This window comes from Pseudorca crassidens, chromosome 12 (assembly GCF_039906515.1).
Source record: "Pseudorca crassidens isolate mPseCra1 chromosome 12, mPseCra1.hap1, whole genome shotgun sequence".
In the NCBI taxonomy this organism is placed as follows: Eukaryota; Metazoa; Chordata; class Mammalia; order Artiodactyla; family Delphinidae; genus Pseudorca; species Pseudorca crassidens.
In genome coordinates, this window is record NC_090307.1 from 40,023,578 (window position 1) to 40,040,356 (window position 16,779).

Consider the following 16,779-nt stretch of genomic DNA (forward strand, 5'->3'; position numbering starts at 1 on the left):
ACATTGCAGACCACTGGATCAACCCTCTCGGTTAACACGTGAGGAGACTGAGGCAGGACAGGAGACTGCTGAAGTCACCCAGGGAATTAGAGGCAGAGCAAGAGTCTCCAAGCCCTCCAGGAGGGGTGTGAAGATATCACTGCAGATGTGACAACCGACTGGAGCAGGGGGCACATGGACAGCCCCATTCATTTTATTAGGACAGCCTGGCCTGGGGTCCTCCTTACAGATGGAGCCTTTGTTTGAAAGGTCGGGAGGGTCCCTGCATCATCCCTCCTAAGGGGCCAGAACAAGAGTTCACGATGGAGTGTAACTAGAGGTGCTGGGGTGAGGGGTGGAAGCTGCCCCTTCTGGGAGGTATTGGGGCTGGAGCTGAAACAGAACAACATCGGAGGGAGGCAGGCAGGCACCTGGCAGGCGGACAGGAAGAGACCCGCGGGGAGAGGGGGCGTGGCGGGGAGAAGATGCAGAGTGGGGAGACTTCACCGAAGGAGCAAAATAGAAAAGCAACGAGAGAGACGAAAAGCAGACACGGGAAAACGGCGAGGCAGGAAAGCTCGAGTAGAGCGCACGGGAGAGAAAGAGAGGTGGCGAGAGGGACCAAGAGCGGGGAGGGGCTGGAGACCGGAGGGCGGGCGGGAGGGCGCGTGGGCGGCCCGAGGGCGCCCCACTGACCCTTCTCGGCGCTTGCTTCCCTCCCCAGGCTGCGCTTTCCTCACCTACTGCGAGCGTGAGTCAGCGCTGAAGGCCCAGAGCGCGCTGCACGAGCAGAAGACTCTGCCCGGGGTAAGTGGCGCCCGCCGAGGCGCGAGCGACGGGCGCGCCGACAGGGGGCGACTTCGTGAGGCCGAGCCGCGGCGCAGCCGGCGGGGGGCTCGCGGGCCCCGGTGCGCGGCGCCGGCCTTCGCTCGGGAACTCGCGCGTCGCCCCTTGGGCCCCCAGAAGCCTCGAGGCGCGGGGCTGGGAAGCGGGCGCGTGGGCGCCGAGCTCAGACCTCGCCTGGCGGCCTGCGCACTCAGCCGTCCAGGCCCGACGGAATCCGGGCGGGGGACGAACTCGGCCGTGGCCACAAAGCTCGGGCGCGGCTCCTCCCCTGACCCACCGGGGCGCCGCCGATCGGTTTTCTCCTCCGAGCACTATCCCGTTCGGGCAGCCCCGGGGTGGGGACGCGGGGTGCCCGGGGCCCTGAGATCCCGGAGCTGCCTCTATTGGGCCCGCCGGGCCGCCTGCCGCAAGGCTGCACGAACACCCACCGATCGACGTCGGACCCTCGCCGTTCCTGGGGTGGGGGCCGGGCCGGGCCGGGAGGGAGGGAGTGCCTACCCGCCCGGGCTCGGCGCCGCGAGTGAGATCACCGCGGTTTATTTAAGGAGCCAGCCCTCGTCTTTGATAAACTATCGTGCCTCAGCCCTGGTTTATAGCTTCTGTGCGGGGGAGAAGAGAATTATTTATGGCCCCCCTAACTGGGTGTGATATCAGCCGTGGCTATTATCGAAGCTAGTTCATCACCATAAAATAAGAAGTGTTCCCCGGGTCAAGGGTCTGCGCGGTCTCTCCTGTGGGTTCAGAGAGATGGGGCGGGGGATGCGGAAGGAGGGGGAGATATGCAGCTCACCGAGTATCTAAAGATAAATGGAAAGATGTGAGTGTTTGTGGGCATAGTTTAAAGAATTTTAAAATGTACCGTGTTGAAGCTTATACAATGGACACTGCAGGGAAGCACATGTGTTCTGTATATATGCTCACCAATATTTACACATGCATGTTTACATTCTTACCAAGCAAATCGTATGTAAACACACGTTTCCATTTCTGCCCCACAGCGGGAAAGGTTAACCAGGTAGACAGAGGGAAAGCGCAACCTGGGGCGGGAGCAGTCTTCCTTTGCATCAGAGATCCTTCTTTACCCGTTTAGGGGTGGGGAGGGCCTTCCTTCCATTAAGATAGCCTTTGTATTGTATTTTGGTATTTGTGATTGCAAAGCACGAGGCTGAGTCATCTTAATAACACACCCGCGGATGCAAATGTATGGAAATCGTGCACCGCACAGGTTTTTGTGTGGAACCCAGCTCTGGCAAGGTGGCCATTCCCCAGTTGGTTTTTCAGTGGCGCAGCTACGTGCACATATATTATAGTAATTACTTTCTGGGTGCCCTCTGTAAGATGGCAGAAATACGCTCCACATCACCCCATGTTATGTGTGAAGCATAAAGCCATATTGTAAGAAAATCAAAGGCTTCTGAGAAAGGTTTGTGCTGATTAATAAAGTGTTTGTGGTACTTTGTTTTGGGGGAGATCGTGATAGATATTTTAGAGCCACCCCAATGGAATAGAAAATACCACATTGTTATGGGAGGTCCTTCATCAGCTTGAGAGAGATTGCTGGGGAGTTTCGTGATGGCTAAAAGCCTGGAATTAGATGGGGAAACCGAAAGAGAAGGTGGGAGGGGGCGGCTTGGGATTTTGAAGGGGGAGAGACTGGGGACTTGGGAGAATTTCAGTAGCAAGTGTGGATTGTTCAGGATCTAACATTAACTTGTGGTTGTTTATTTTACATATAATAGAATAGCTAAATGATGGAGTGTATTAGTTCTTTAATAATTTATAGAAATACTTTGATGTTGCAGTAATTACATTAAAGGTCACATATCAAAGGTAATTTGGTTGAGCAGCTGTGATGGTTTCTCAGAAGCAATCAATACCACTGTCCGTGGTGCTGATTTCACCAAGGGGCCTGCCAGATTAAAGAAGGCTTATTACCAGGCAGAAAGGCCCAGGGGAAATCAGGAGCATGTTGGAGCGACGCGCCAGCCCCCCTTCCACCAATAATTAACACTGTTCCCCATAATCTGTGCTAATCCTTCATACTGGGAGATCCAGTGGCATTTTTCTGAAACCACAAAGACAAGTTGGGCAAGTCTGGGAGAAAGAACAAAAAAAACAAACCAACCATGAATGTATGTTGGGAGGTGGGAGGGGTGAGGAGAGAGGCCAACAATGGAACTAAAACATAGCCTAGAGTCCCCTTGCGGTGCTTGGAACGCTGTCCTTTCTTCAAAGGCCTCACGGGGAGACTCATGGCCTCAAAGACCTCATCACAATTCTCAGGGCAGGCACAGCCCACAGGGGGAGGGACAGGGAGAAAAGACAGGATTGCAGCTCCAACTTCCCAGGGCACATTGTCCCCCAAAAAACTCACATAGAGATTAATGAAAAACAAAATGACCAGATTTTAAAGTGGAGTCATCTGGATTCCAGAAAGCAGAACTGGTGTTACTATTGTTGGTTGGTTCTCTCCTTTGAGATCAGAGAAAGTGAGACGCAAATGCTGGGAAGTGGCCCAAGCAGAATGCTCCACCCAACTGTATAATGGGTGTTGCCACCAGCTGAGGCAGTGCTCACAGCTGCCTCCTTGGTCAGGGGGCAGAGGGAGACTTCTTCTTTCCTGGGGTGACCACACTAGGTGCCCTGGTGAGTGCACTTTATGTCTGACTAAGGAGAAAAAAATTGAAAAAAAGAACCTGGAAACTGGTAACCTCAACAATTGAGGCACTTTTCCAGACTTCAAAATCCATTAAAATCAATCCGTTAAAATTAGCCCTCCACTTTCTCACTGACGAGAGAAAGAGGGGAGAAGATGGTGCAGGCAGCCCACTCTGTTTCCCAGCAACTTACAGAGTCAGCATCCTGTTGGCAACAAGGAACACAATCCCATTGTTGTCATGTGTGCGCACATGCATGCACACACTGCCACCATCAAAAACAGTAACAAAACAACAGAGCCAGAACTAGAGACACCGCTCCCACGTGTCCCCACTTAGGGACTGGGAAGGGGAGCTGACATTTCTCTTGGGATAAGTGGAAGCTCAGAAACCAGATCACAGTGGCTGTTTTTACAAGTCAGAGGTCAGTATCCCTTGGAACCAGCCTAACCAAAGTCTCTCAGATGGCTGACGGAGTCATCCCTGGACCAGTGTTACAGATGGATTATTGTTTTTTAATTTGACACGCCTTCAGTAGAATGAGATCACTAAACCACAAAGCCTCATCAGGGTCCCTTCAAGCAGGGTCTTCTGCCGGCATCTAGGCAGAGTGATTCCACTTTTCTACACTCACCATCTCCCCGTCACACTCTCAATCTCACTCTCTCTCCTGGCCCCAGCCCACCTTCTTCCATTCCCAATGTTTGTTCCATCATTTATAGGGTTAAGTCAACATGGTTTCTCAATTCATCAACAAGAATTTCCTGAGTCTGTGCTGGGCACTGTGATAGGCATCCAGGAAGACACAGATAAGAAAAATGCCTCACCACCCCCTCTTGGAGCTGTCCATCAAATTGGAGACAGAAGTCACACACACATCAATGGTACAAGACAGCACGTTATCATAAAATGGGTAGAGTAGAAAACAGTTCAGTGATAACAGTTAATATTTATTAAGCACTCACTATCTGACAGGCGTGATGCAAGCACATTACCTCCGTTACCCCATTTTATCTTCGCAACCACCCTATAAGGAAGATGTCATGCGTATCCCTCACACGTGAAGAGACCCGGGATTAGAGAGATTAAGCAACTTGCTCAAGGTGACACAATTACTAAATGGCCAAGCCAAGACCAGCACCTGATCTGCTACCAAAATCCACCTCTTCTTTCTAGGGCCACCAGTTGCTTTAGAGGGGACCTGGATAACTATGGGGTGTAGGAGTTGCTCAAAAGTGTGTTCAGGGGCTTCCCTGGTGGCGCAGTGGTTGAGAGTCCGCCTGCCGATGCAGGGGACGCGGGTTCGTGCCCTGGTCCGGGAAGATCCCACATGCCGTGGAGCGGCTGGACCCGTGAGCCATGGCCACTGAGCCTGCGCGTCCGGAGCCTGTGCTCCGCAACGGGAGAGGCCACAGCAGTGAGAGGCCCGCGTACCGCAAAAAAAAAAAAAAAAGTGTGTTCAGGACATGGGCAAGGTGGGAATAGAGAGCTGGGAGGACGATGGGTGTGTCAGATGAGAGCGCTGGTCTAAGAACTAGCCTAGAAGACAAGGCACGTGTGACAGGTCAGGAGCCGTGAGCTAGGCAGGAGAGGTCCACTTGGAGAGCTCCCTGGGGTCTGTCTGAGGGTGCACGGGAGGCCTATTGGAAGAATCCTGTTCCTTAAAATAGGCCCCTGCTGCTTAGTCCCAGCTCCCCCTGCCTTTGGGACTTTTCAGGGAATTGTCTTCCAGGAAGAGCCCAAGAGACTCCGATCAGAGAAAACCAGGCTACATGGCCAGCAGTGGCCAGCACTTTTCTCCTGGGGCAGCAGAAAAGTCTCCTCACCAGGGCTGCTGAGGGGGGAAGAGGTGGGTCCGGTTAGCAGGAGGCCTGAAAGCGGGGAGGGGAGAGAGCTGGCAGGGGGAGAGTGGGAGCTGTATCTGCTTGGTAAACATTAAAGTTCCAATTCACTAGTTAAAGATTGGCTTTTGTGCCCTCACTCCGGCAACCTGAGAATACAAAGCAAACGCACACAGTCCTCCATGGCTGTCTCCCACCCGCACCCCTCGCTCAGTTCAGCCTGGTAGACAAGCAGCATCACTGCCATCACACCTCCCGACTAAAGGTCCCCACTACTCAGGACACGTCATTTCCATGGAAATTCAATGTGACCTTCTTTGAGTTTACCAGGAAATATGTTAAAATGGAAAATTTTAAAAAAACAAAAAAAACAACTCAGTTGGATTTCTAGCACTGCTGTCTCAGGATGTTCTCCTTTCTCCCCCTGCCTCCCATTTTCATTTTCTTAAGTCCCACCTTCTCTTCCTTTCCTTCTCCTCTTTTCTCTTTATGCCTGTTTCCTCCTCTCTTCTCTCCCTCTGGTCACTTTCCTCTTACTCTTTTCCCCTCTCACTTCCCATCCTTTCTTCTTTATCCTTCTCACTTGCCTCTCCCGTCCCTCTCCTCTCCTCCTCCTTCCCTCACACTCTCCCTCTCTCTCCTTCTGCCCACCCCACCTCTACCTTGACACCCACAGGAGGCTCTCGTGGGACCGCCACCAGCTTTACTGGGACTTCCCTGCTGAGGCCCATCTCCCTCCTGACAGCCCCACCATGGAAGGATCCATCTAATTTTATGTACAACTGTAAAGATGAATGATAAGTAGAAAGGATGCAGGCAAGAACGAGATGAATAAATTATAAAGGGCAAATGATGACAAGACAGGGGTCCCCAGAGACACTGATATGATAACAGAAACTAAAGATGAATTTATGATGGATGTAGTTAGCATGTGGAGGCTGTTAATTCTTCAGGGTAGTTTTACAACTTCTAGTGATTGGCACAACCAAAGCGTTTCGTTTTAGAGATGTGATGCATTTCCACCTGTCTGTCCGGGAGGCACAGTGTTGGTTTTTGTCTCTGTACGGTGAGTTGGGTCCCATCAGCACATGTCTCTGCTTCAGATGGTGGGGCCACAAGCCAGATCCCTGCGTAACTCCAGCTTCCTGGTCCTGTGGTCCTTCTTCCTGAGCGTATTGGTTGGAGGGCTGCTGTAACAAAGTCCCACAAACTGGTTGGCTTAAACAACAGAAATGTTTTGTCTCACAGCTCTGGCGCTAGAAGACCAAGATCAAGGTGTTAGCAGGGCTGGTTCCTTCTGAGGCCTGGGAGGGAGAATCTGTTGTGTGGCTCTCTCTTCGCTTCTGGTAGCCTCGGGCATTCCTTGGCTGGTAGACGGTGTTCTTATGTCGTCACATTAACTTCCCTGTGTGCGTGCCTGTTTCTGTGTCCAAATTTCCCCTTTCGATAAAGACATCAGTCATGTGGGATTAGGGCCCAGCCTAATGCCCTCATCTTAACTGGATTACATCTGCAAAGACCCTGTTTCAAATAAGGTCACATTCCCAGGTACCTTGGGTTCGGTCTTTAATATCTTTTAGGGGGCGGGGGGGACCCGTAACACTGAAAAATGGGCAGCCCTATGGCTCTTCCATGGCAGGGAGAGAAAGGGCTTCAACAGTGTTTGAGTCACTGGAAAGGGTGAGGGGAGTCCCACCAGCCCTTCCTCTGCATCTCCCCCCCTGTCCTCGTGTTCTTTTCTTTCTCTCTTGGGGAAATGAATGACATATCTTCCCTCTTTCCCCATATTCTCTAAAGAGAATTATTCATCTGTCCTTTTAGGGCGTTGGGTCTTAGAGAACACTTTTGCCCCCCAGGGGACATTTGGACACTGTCTGGAGATGCTACTGGCATCTAGTAGGTAGAGGTTAGGATGCTTCTAAACATCCTACAATGCACGGGACAGCTCCACAACAAAGAAGTGTCTGGCCCAAAATGTCCGTAGTGCCCAGGAGCCTGTGCTGGGACCGAGGGCAGATGGAAAACTCCGCACAGTGAGGCCATGGGGTGGAGCTTCCCTCTCACTTCCCCACTGCTTCTCATTCGCCTGGGGGACAAGCCCCAGGGGTCCTTAGAGTATCAGAGGTGGGCGGGTTTGTCAAGGGGCACACACTCAAACGGTGTAAGCACAGAGGGAACCGTGGGCAGCAGGAGAGGGCAAAGTCCCGTTCCAGGCTTAGAGATCATTTCCTGTTGGCCATTCACACACTCCTATCTGCAGGAGGCCTAGTTTCAGCACCAACTTCTAGCTCAGTTTTCTCATTTTACCCACAGGGAATCTGTGATCCGAGGGAAATGAGTTGAAGTTCGCTTGTGACAGAGCTGGGACCAGAACCCAGGCCTCCACAGCCCACCCACATGTGGGGTTTCTCCAGCCTCTCCCTTTGGAGGAGTCCCCATCCTGACAGGAAGCAGCCCTGGCAGGAACGTGTCCCACCAAGCAGCCCCTCACCCCCTGCCCCAGACCACACCATAGGCTGCGGCTGAGCGCATGTGGACCCCTCCCGGCTCTCCCAGCAGGAGGGAACACTGGGTTCCAGGAGAGAAGGCAGAAATGCTTTAAATCCGGACTCCAGGTGCCAGACGAGCTACATTAGCATCCGAGGCGTGCTCAGCTCTCGTCTCTCCTCTTCACACCGGTCCTTAGTCCCACCTCCCTCTGCTTGCATGGAGAGAGTCTTCACTCCCCTTCCCCCTTCCCACAGAAACGTCTTGAAGCCCTCCTCCCACCGGGGCTGTGCCCTGTGTCCTAAGTTGTGCTCTCTTCTCTTCCCTGCCCCTTCCCACACTCGCCTGAGTGCGGAGGTGTCCCCATTGTTCTGGCGAGTGACGCTCACACCTTCTCTGTGGCCTCCATGACAGAACCCAGGACCAGCCGTGGCCTGTGCAAGACACCCTCACTGATTTGTCTCAAGGACCCAGAGAGCCTTATGTCCACAGCCACCATCTCTAACTTGGAGGGATAAATAAGAGGCCATGTGAGGTGAGGGTCAGAGCCTGGGCTGGAGTCAGGGAACCTGGGCACCAGGTCCCACCTGCCCCCAAACAAACCAGGTACTTTGGGCAAAGCGCTCAGCTCAGAGCCTCCCTGAGCCTCCACCTCCTGGACTGTGGAAGGAGGCGGTGGGCCAGATTGCCTCCGGAGCCCCTTCTAGCTCTGACATTCTTTAAAATTCTAAGAATAATAGACTTGGCATTACTCACATTACTCACATTACTGAAGAAGACAGGGAGAGGAGGGGAGAGTGGGAGGGTGAGGAAGATAAGTGTCTCCTGGCCTCCACGGCCCAACTCCATTTGTGACAAGTATAATTAATAAAGCTCTCGTCAGCTCGGTCTCTCCCTGATGCAGACCAGCCAAGCTGCCCGCCCCTGAGGGCCGGCTCCAGGACAGGGCTTCAGGGAAGGGCTGGAGCTCCACCTCCCCCTGTCTCCATCCTTGCCCCTGGGCCCCAAGCCTTCCTCCTGCCCTCTGCTTAAGTGTCTCTTTAAAGAAACAAGGCAGACATTTCCCAGCTTTCTCCAGCACTTGCCCGGGCACAGTTGGGACCATGATTGGCATCACCCAGATCAACAGCAGCAGCATTTACAGATTACCTTCCCCATGCAGAATTCTTGTGAGGAGGTAGGGTACCTGGCATCAGACAAAAATGAGTGAGACATAGCCCGTTGCTGAAGGTTTGGGAGGCAAGTGTGAAGACAGCTCACGATCCAGAAAATAACTTTAGGTGCCAAAAACTGGTAGTGATGGCAAGTGCCCAGGAATTCAGCTGAGAGAGACCTCAGGGCACAGCCCAGGGTGTCCTGGGGGAGCCCAGCCCACCCCACCGTAGGCTGCTTCCAGGCTTCTCCCCCTTGACATGCTTCCTAGGCTGGCCGAGGTTATCATGGCGACACAAAGATCTGACCGCCTGGAAACTCCTCAGGTTCCGGTCACCCGAGGGACTCGGCTGGGTGCACACTCCCTCCCCCAGTGGCCACACATCCACGCAGCTCTCACCCAAGTACGTCGCCTTCCTTCAGCCTCCTCTCCTTTCCGTGTCATTCCCTCTGCCCAGAGAGTTTCTCTTCATCCTTGGAGGCTCGAGTCCGACTCCGCTTTCTCCGTACCGTCTCTCTGGCTCTCAGAGGGCTTTCCGACGCCCCGTGGCACCCGGTGCAGCTCGTTGATTCCACACTGCTCCGTTAACTCTACTTTTCAGCTCTCAGAGTCCCCACCCCCAGGGCTTCCTGTACCTTCTCCTTCGCCCAGAGCTGATTCAGGGCAGAGCTCTTTCTGCCCCTTGACCTCGCCAGCCTTGGCATCACCCAGTGGCGTCCCAGCAGATCCATTCTCAGGGCTCCTCTTCCATCCACATCACCCCTCTGCCCCCTGGAAAGTATTCAGCTGAGCTCACCCTGTGGGGTTGCACTTGGAAAGACAGGAAGGTCTCCCTTCCTGGTCGTGGGCACTTGGAGGAAATGCTGGAAGGCGCTTTGGCCTGGGCAGTGGCAGCTGGCACGGGCGTGAGTGCCTGGGCGGCGGTGACAGGAGTGAGGCGGCTTCCCAGGCGGCCTCGGTGGACGCGCCCTCGTGGGTCCACGTGAGGCTGTTTGAGAGTTTGCTGACCTTTCGCCAGAGCACGAGGCAGGGAAGCAGGCTGTCTGTGTGAACTCCTGCTCTGGGATGGATGTGTTTTAGGACTGGCAGGGTTTCTTCTAGAGAGTGTGTACGTGGGCTAGGCGAGCAGAGAGCCAGGCATCTGTGTTGTGGGCCTGCATCGTTCCAGAACGGTGGGCTGCCAAGTCCCACCAAAGATGGGCAACCCTGGGGGATGATGGCAGAAAGCAGTGTGTTTTTTTTGTCCTTCACATCGTCATGAAAATAGTTGTAAAGAGAAAAGGGCTGGAGTTCAGGGCCCCAGTTTACTGTGGCTCCAGTGTGTTTTGATCGAAGGTATTTGTAGTATGGTCTCAACGTGACCACCAGGGGGCGCCAGGCAGGTGGCCTCCTCTCGCGGTAGCTGAGAGGGGACGAGGCAAGTGTGAGCGTGTGGTGCCCAACTCTTGTGCCCAACGGACCGCTCGTACCATCCTTCAGAGCACTTACAGTCTGCGGGGACGACACCAACCTGCTGGATGACTTGGGACAAGCCTCATGACCTTTCTGGGCCTGTTTCCTAATTCCATAGTGAAAATCTTATGTGTAGGCTAGATTGTTATCAATCCAGGGATTATTATTATGAATGACAAACAGTGACGTGAGTGTGGTTGACCTCTGGGTCCTTTGCTACAGTTACGTCCAGTGGCTCCTACTTCATTCATGAAATAGTAACAGGACAATAAAAATAGAAAATGGTCAGAGATGTGATTTGTACTCTTAAGTCTCATTACGTTTCAGAAAAGGGAAGGACTGAGTGGACTGACCATAAAGGACCCCGGGGGTGGGGGGGAGACAGATCCAGGTGTGTGGCAGGGAGAGGTAATTGGAAAGATAGTAAAGAGAGCAGACTTTAGGGAGCCAGGAAAGTCTGAATTTTCCTCCTGGAGTTAGGGATGAAATGGGGGGATTGTGGTGGGAGAAGGCACTGCTGCCCTTCAGAACATCCAGCCTGTACAGCCTGCCGGCCCTGGTCAACTCCAGGCAAATGAGTCCCGGACATACGGCTCACTCTGGGCATGGTTTGGGCACCAGCAGTCCCCAGCTTCCCTCTTCCCTGGGAAGGTCTTGCCTCCCCCTGCCCACACACCCCAGTCCTCCCAGAGCCTCAGGACTTAGCTCCAAGCCCCCATCTTCATCTCGGAAGCTCTCCCAGGCAGCTCTAACCCACAGTGCCCCGCCCCCTTGGTCTGAGCATTGGCCTTCCCTTGGTCTGAGCAAGAGGTCTAACCCCTGGCTGAGTGTGCACCTGGGCCCAGGGCATCAGCATCACCAGCTGCCTGTTAGAAGTGCAGAGTCTTAAGCCCCACCCAGAGCATCTGAGCCACGTCACACAGACTGTGCTCTTTCGCATCTTAACAAGATCTCTAGAAGAAACATGTGCACAAAAAAGTTTGGTGACCACTGGCCTAACTTTAGTCTCTGAAAGGTACTGAGGTTGAGTATTCCCAGAAGCAGACTTCAGAAAAGCATTAGTGTGCAAGTGTCTCTTGGTGACCCCAGAAACACGAATAGGAAGTGAAGAGGCTGCCGTTCACCGAGGACTCACTATGGCCAGACACTTCACAAGTATTCTCTCATTTATTTTTCAGAACAGCATCACAGGGGTGCTCTCAAGTGAGCGTTACCAGCATGACTTTGTGGATGAGGAGATTGAGGGGAGGGGGCTCGCTCACTGAGGAGCGGTCTGGCTCCAGGGCCCCCTCTCCTTCCACCACATCCTGTGGAGCTAACCCTGTGGAAAACCCAAGCTTCACAAGGGCAGGAATGGTGTCACCTTCCTCTGTTCCTGTCACCCCAAGGTCAAGGCCACGCTCCTCCCATAGGAGAATCTGGCGTGATTGCTAGACCCCCAGGGGGCCACGTGAGGCAGGGCAGTGCCCCCACAGGTGTCACCACACCCCAAACCTGACTTTGGAAGTCTTGTTCTGAATGGGAAGCAGGGTCGAATTCCAGCCCCAGTTCTGCCTGGAGCCTGACTATGTGCCCTTGGGGAACCACTTAAACTCTCTGAACCTCAGTTTCAGTGACTACCCTGTCAGTTAGAAATACGTTTGGCTACAGTGGTTTCAACAAATGGAGCTTTGGATTTTTGCATATCACGGAGTCTGGGGTCTGGTGTTGGCTTGGCAGCATAACAATGTCAGCATCTGAGTCTCTTTCCTCATGGTTATAAAATGGCTGCCCTAGCTCCATGCATCATACCCACAGTCAAGCAGAGTAAGTCCAGCTGTGTCTGTCCATTTTATCAGGAATGCAAAAGATTTCTCATAGGCACCTCCCCAGTAGAATTCTGCGTGGGTCTCATTAACCAGAACTCCCTGACCACCCTAGCTGCAAGGGAGGCCGAGAAAGGGGATATCTGGCCAAGGATGAGGTATATATCTGCCATGATCAAAACTGTGCTTTGGTCAGTGAGGGGGAAGAGGAGCTGGATAATGGGTTGGAGCCAAGAGAGTCGCCCCTATTAGCCTCCTAGAGATGGGTGGGGGTCACAGAGGAGCAAGCTGGGCAGAGCAGCAGCCCCCACCCCACACACCTGCAGTGTTTGCCTTCACCTCAGATCATGACCCGATGCTTATATGAGGAGGCTGGTTGGGAAGGAGTTGTTCAGAAAGAGTGTGTTCTAAGAGCTGCTTCTTCAACACAGCACTGCTAACTCAGCATGTTCATCCAACTCTGACATGGTTTCTAATTCCATGAAATTCTTCACGGGGGATGAAGATTTCAGCCCCTTAGGTATCATATTTTTATCTTCTACGTCTTTCTTGAACTTGTATCCTTCTGTGCCTAGGTATGTGGCTTAAACGTCAAAGAGTCAAAGGCCGCTGTGCCACCCGACAGCTGTCCCCATGTCACAGGCATTCCATGGTCACATCTCCACACTCACTTTGTGGCCTGGTGGGTGCACACCCTCTGAAAATGGCCCCACCGGTTTTCCAGGTGACAAGTCGACTTTGCAGAAACGGAAGCAGCAGTACTTCTGGCCTGTTTTGGGGGGTGTGGAGTGAAGCACATGTGCTCTATGCCAAGCCTGCCTGAGGAGGGGAGAATTTGCCCTCGTGATTAACTTCAACTGGGCTGCGCTGAGAGTAGGGAGGGAAGGGGCCAGAGACACCCCAGCTGGCCTGTGCGGCCCTCTGCTCCTCAGGCCCTCCATCGAGGCTCTGCCTGCAGCGGGAGAAAGTCCCACCCAGCCCTCCCCACCCCCAGGGCATGGGCTGTCCCAAGAGGTAGTGAGCCTCCAGCTACAGAAGTGTTCAAGCCGGGTCTGAGTCACCGGGGGTGCGGGGAGGGGAAGGGAGAGCAGCTTGGCAGGTAATTCCCACACTGGACAAATCACTTCTAGGAGGTGAGCCAAGACCCAATGATTATCTCCGTGTTTCAGTTGTGTCTCCATCATAGATAACCCCACAGCGCGCCAGTGCCAACCCAGTCCTAAACCCACTGGCCCGCACTCCCAGCCTCCATCCAAGAGGAAGCCCACTCCAGCCCTCCCAATCTCTCCCTTCTCTGAGGACCCTCAGGACTTAGAGGCCAAACCCAGCCCCTCACTGGGCAGGCTCAGGCCCCCAGTTCAGCCAACCCAGCTCCACCACTCCGAGCTGTGGGACCTTTCCCAAATCGCTTCACCTCTCTGTGCCTCGGTTTCCTCCTCTCGACCCTGGGATGCCAGTGGTGCCTTCATGCAGGGACTGGTGCATGAAGTGATGCCAGCGAAGCACTGAACACACTGTGCACACACGGGAACTAAGTGATGGTCTCTCCACCGCTGCTGCTGCAGCCATATCCCCTGCCCCACCCCCACCCTGCCGAGGAGCAGGTCTCCTGGCCCAGCCGCTTCTATCCGTCCCCACCCCTAAATGCCCTGGGCTGGAGGACGACTGGCCCGGGGTGCGCAGCAGCAAACCCTCCCAGCCGCATAGCTAACACAGAGCCGGCCACGTGGGGGACCGACATACCTCACTGAGGGGAAGCCAAGTGTGGGAGTTGCGGGAGCATCCCTGGAGACCGCTGGTCCTGTCCCTGCCAAGGCCTGGCTGTGCTTGAAGAGGGGGTTCGAGATCACCCCTTCCTGTCCCTCAGCCCCCGAGAGGTGTTAGCTAAGTTTGCCCTGACGATTTGCACAATCCCCACATGAGACTTACATACCTCCCTCTCCACACCCCGTTCACCAAGCCCCAGCCCTGGAAGCTGGGTGAGGGGAGCCCAGGAGATTTAAAACCCTAACCAGTGAGAGCAGAAACAGAATCGTGCCCTGGTACCCACATGGCTTAGCATGGTCCAGGAGGCCCTTCGAGGCAGGGCAGCCCAGGGATCTGAAATGAATATGCATTCGGCCTCTCCCAGCAGCTCTGACAGCTGGCATCTGACAGCTGGGGCCGGACCGCTCAGAGCCTGCGAGGAGGTTTTTCATTCAACTGGTAAGTGTTTCCTGAGCACCCACCAGGAGCCCGGCCCTGTGTTGGTGCTGCTTGGAAGGTGGGCATGAGGAGAGGTCAAGGACGCTGCTGTCCCTGGGGCTTTCCCTCCTGCAGAGGAGAATCGATGTACATGCCAACCAATTAGAGGACAATGGATTGAGACTTTGGGCTGAAATGTAGAGCCCTGAGTAATCAGGGAGCACTGCGAGGCCGTGTCTACTGAGCACTGCCATGAGCTGTGGTGCGCTGAGTACCAGGGCGCTGTCCTGGGAAGGACAGGCAGGATTTGGGTGGATGGAGAGTGGCTGGAGACAGCATTCCAATGAGGTGACAGCATATGCAAAGGAGGAGGGAGGGAGGGAGGCTGTGAGGGAGACTGCACTCCTGGAGTTCAGGGCGCTCAGAAAGAGGTTACACGTCTCGAGTTAGAGAAGCCTGGGGACCCCGGTGGGGAAGGCCTTAACATCCCACTGAGCAACTTGGTCTCTTTTCTTTGGAAACTTGGGAGCTATTGAAGCTTCCAGAGTAGGAGAGTGACAGCCTCAATCAGCAGAGCTGGCACAGCTCGGGCATGGGTTGGCAGAGGCTACTCTCTGGTGTTGAGAAGGCCTTCTGGAGGAGGGTTGGGGGAAAATCGGCTCCCTCTGGATGCGGAAGTTGGTTCAGAACTTGGCTTCCTGCCACACCACCCCTTGGAGGGCTTTTCCCACCTGGAGGAGAGTGCTGGAGAGGTCCTCAAACCACCTGGCTGCACATGGAAGTTTCTGAGACATTCAGATTTGTAACAAGTGCGAAGAATGATAGAGGTTCAGTCTCTCTCTCTCTCTCTCTCACACACACACACACACACACACACGCAGAGGCAGGAGGTCAGGGTGGGGCCTACAAATCCACGTGTTGCAAACGTTCCCCCAGCGATTTTAGTGCCCATGCAGCTCCGGGAGACCTGGGCACCCCCGTTCTCTGTCTGGCATTGTTGGAAAACCTTAATTCCTCCTCTCAGGCTAGAGGAGTTTGATCCATGAATGGGACTCTTCTCCATCATTGTGTTTCTTTCCTGAGACCCAGAGAACCTCAGAAAAGTAGAAAAGGCAATGCCTTAGCACTCCCCACCGTTTTGCATGGGAGACACAGTAGCCCAAAGAGGGCACATGGCATGTGAAGGTCCATAGACAGTTGGGCACAGCTCTGTCCAGATGCTACATTTGGGTCCTTTCTCATTTGCAATACGGCCTTTATCTCAAAGAGACTCTGAGATTCACGGATCCAGTAAACTGGTCAACCCACCCCAATTCAGACGAGCTGGGGGGACACCCATTCGCATTAGCATCCATATGACAGGGTTGCTCGGTGCAGTTTTATGACTTTTGAATGGACAATCCAACAGTGCTTCCAAGTTAACGTCCTGCCAAGCCTGCTTTAATGAACAGATACAAAGTGCGTGTAATTAGCACAGCCATGGTGTGACAGTGGAAACTAGAGAGCCACTTGCAAATGCTGTCGGTCTCTTAGGTAGACAACATATTCCTACAGACAGGAATGCTGTCTACACTCTTTATTCGCTGATCAAGATGTTTTACGCCATAGATTTTGCAAAGACTGACTTCTAAAGTCCAAACTACCTTCCATTCTGACTTGGTGGGCTCGAAATTTACAAAGACTTCAACCATCTCACACAGAAGGAACTTTCAGTGGGTGGGTCACAACCCCTCCAGAAAGCCTCCCCTAATGGAGTGAACCCCCATTCTCTTTCACCCTCCTAGGGTGTCACTGGGGATTGTCCTGCATTATGAACTAGCAAAGTAGGCTAGATCCCACTGATGCCCCTCACTCCTCTCAGACCCCACGGAGCTTTGCCACTGTTCTGCGTGGTTTGGCCCACACCCTGCCCGGGTGTTCCGCAAACACTTCCAACCTTGTTAGATCACCAGGCAAGAACCCGATCGGTCACCCATCAGGCAGACCCGCTGTCTGGCCACTGTTCGAGCCTCCCTGCCTCCTGCCCACAGGTTCTGGGAAGGCAGTGTGTGTCATCTCCCTCTATTCTTATTAAACGACTTATCTGGGGGAACTTAATATTTTCTTTTAAGATAAACTGAGCTAATGCGATGTGTTTGTTTTAATTTGCGAGGTTAACTGATCTAATTATTTGTGGCGTTTAGTTAAATCCTTGTGCCTGAGCTGGCTGCAGGTGTGGGCTTTGAATCCTGCCAACAGGAAATCTCTTAAAAACGAGCTGATCTAACGCAGCGTGGTCTGCTGGTATGAGGGATTTTGTAATAATGCATGAATTTATTAACAGCCAAAGATAAATAGAGGATGTATTTACATTAAACAAATTCGCAAGGAGCTGT

The 16,779-nt window shown here is 53.5% G+C and overlaps 1 protein-coding gene across 50 annotated transcripts in view; it reads left to right on the top strand.

Annotated features, from left to right (window-relative positions):
* CELF4 (CUGBP Elav-like family member 4) overlaps positions 1-16,779 on the top strand; it is a 299,450-nt gene that overhangs the window by 74,567 nt on the left and 208,104 nt on the right. For all 50 annotated transcript variants that reach the window (XM_067699235.1, XM_067699231.1, XM_067699230.1 and 47 more), the window contains exon 2: positions 704-786. In XM_067699235.1, coding sequence (XP_067555336.1) covers positions 704-786 — 83 coding nt within the window. The remainder of the gene's footprint in view (positions 1-703; positions 787-16,779) is intronic.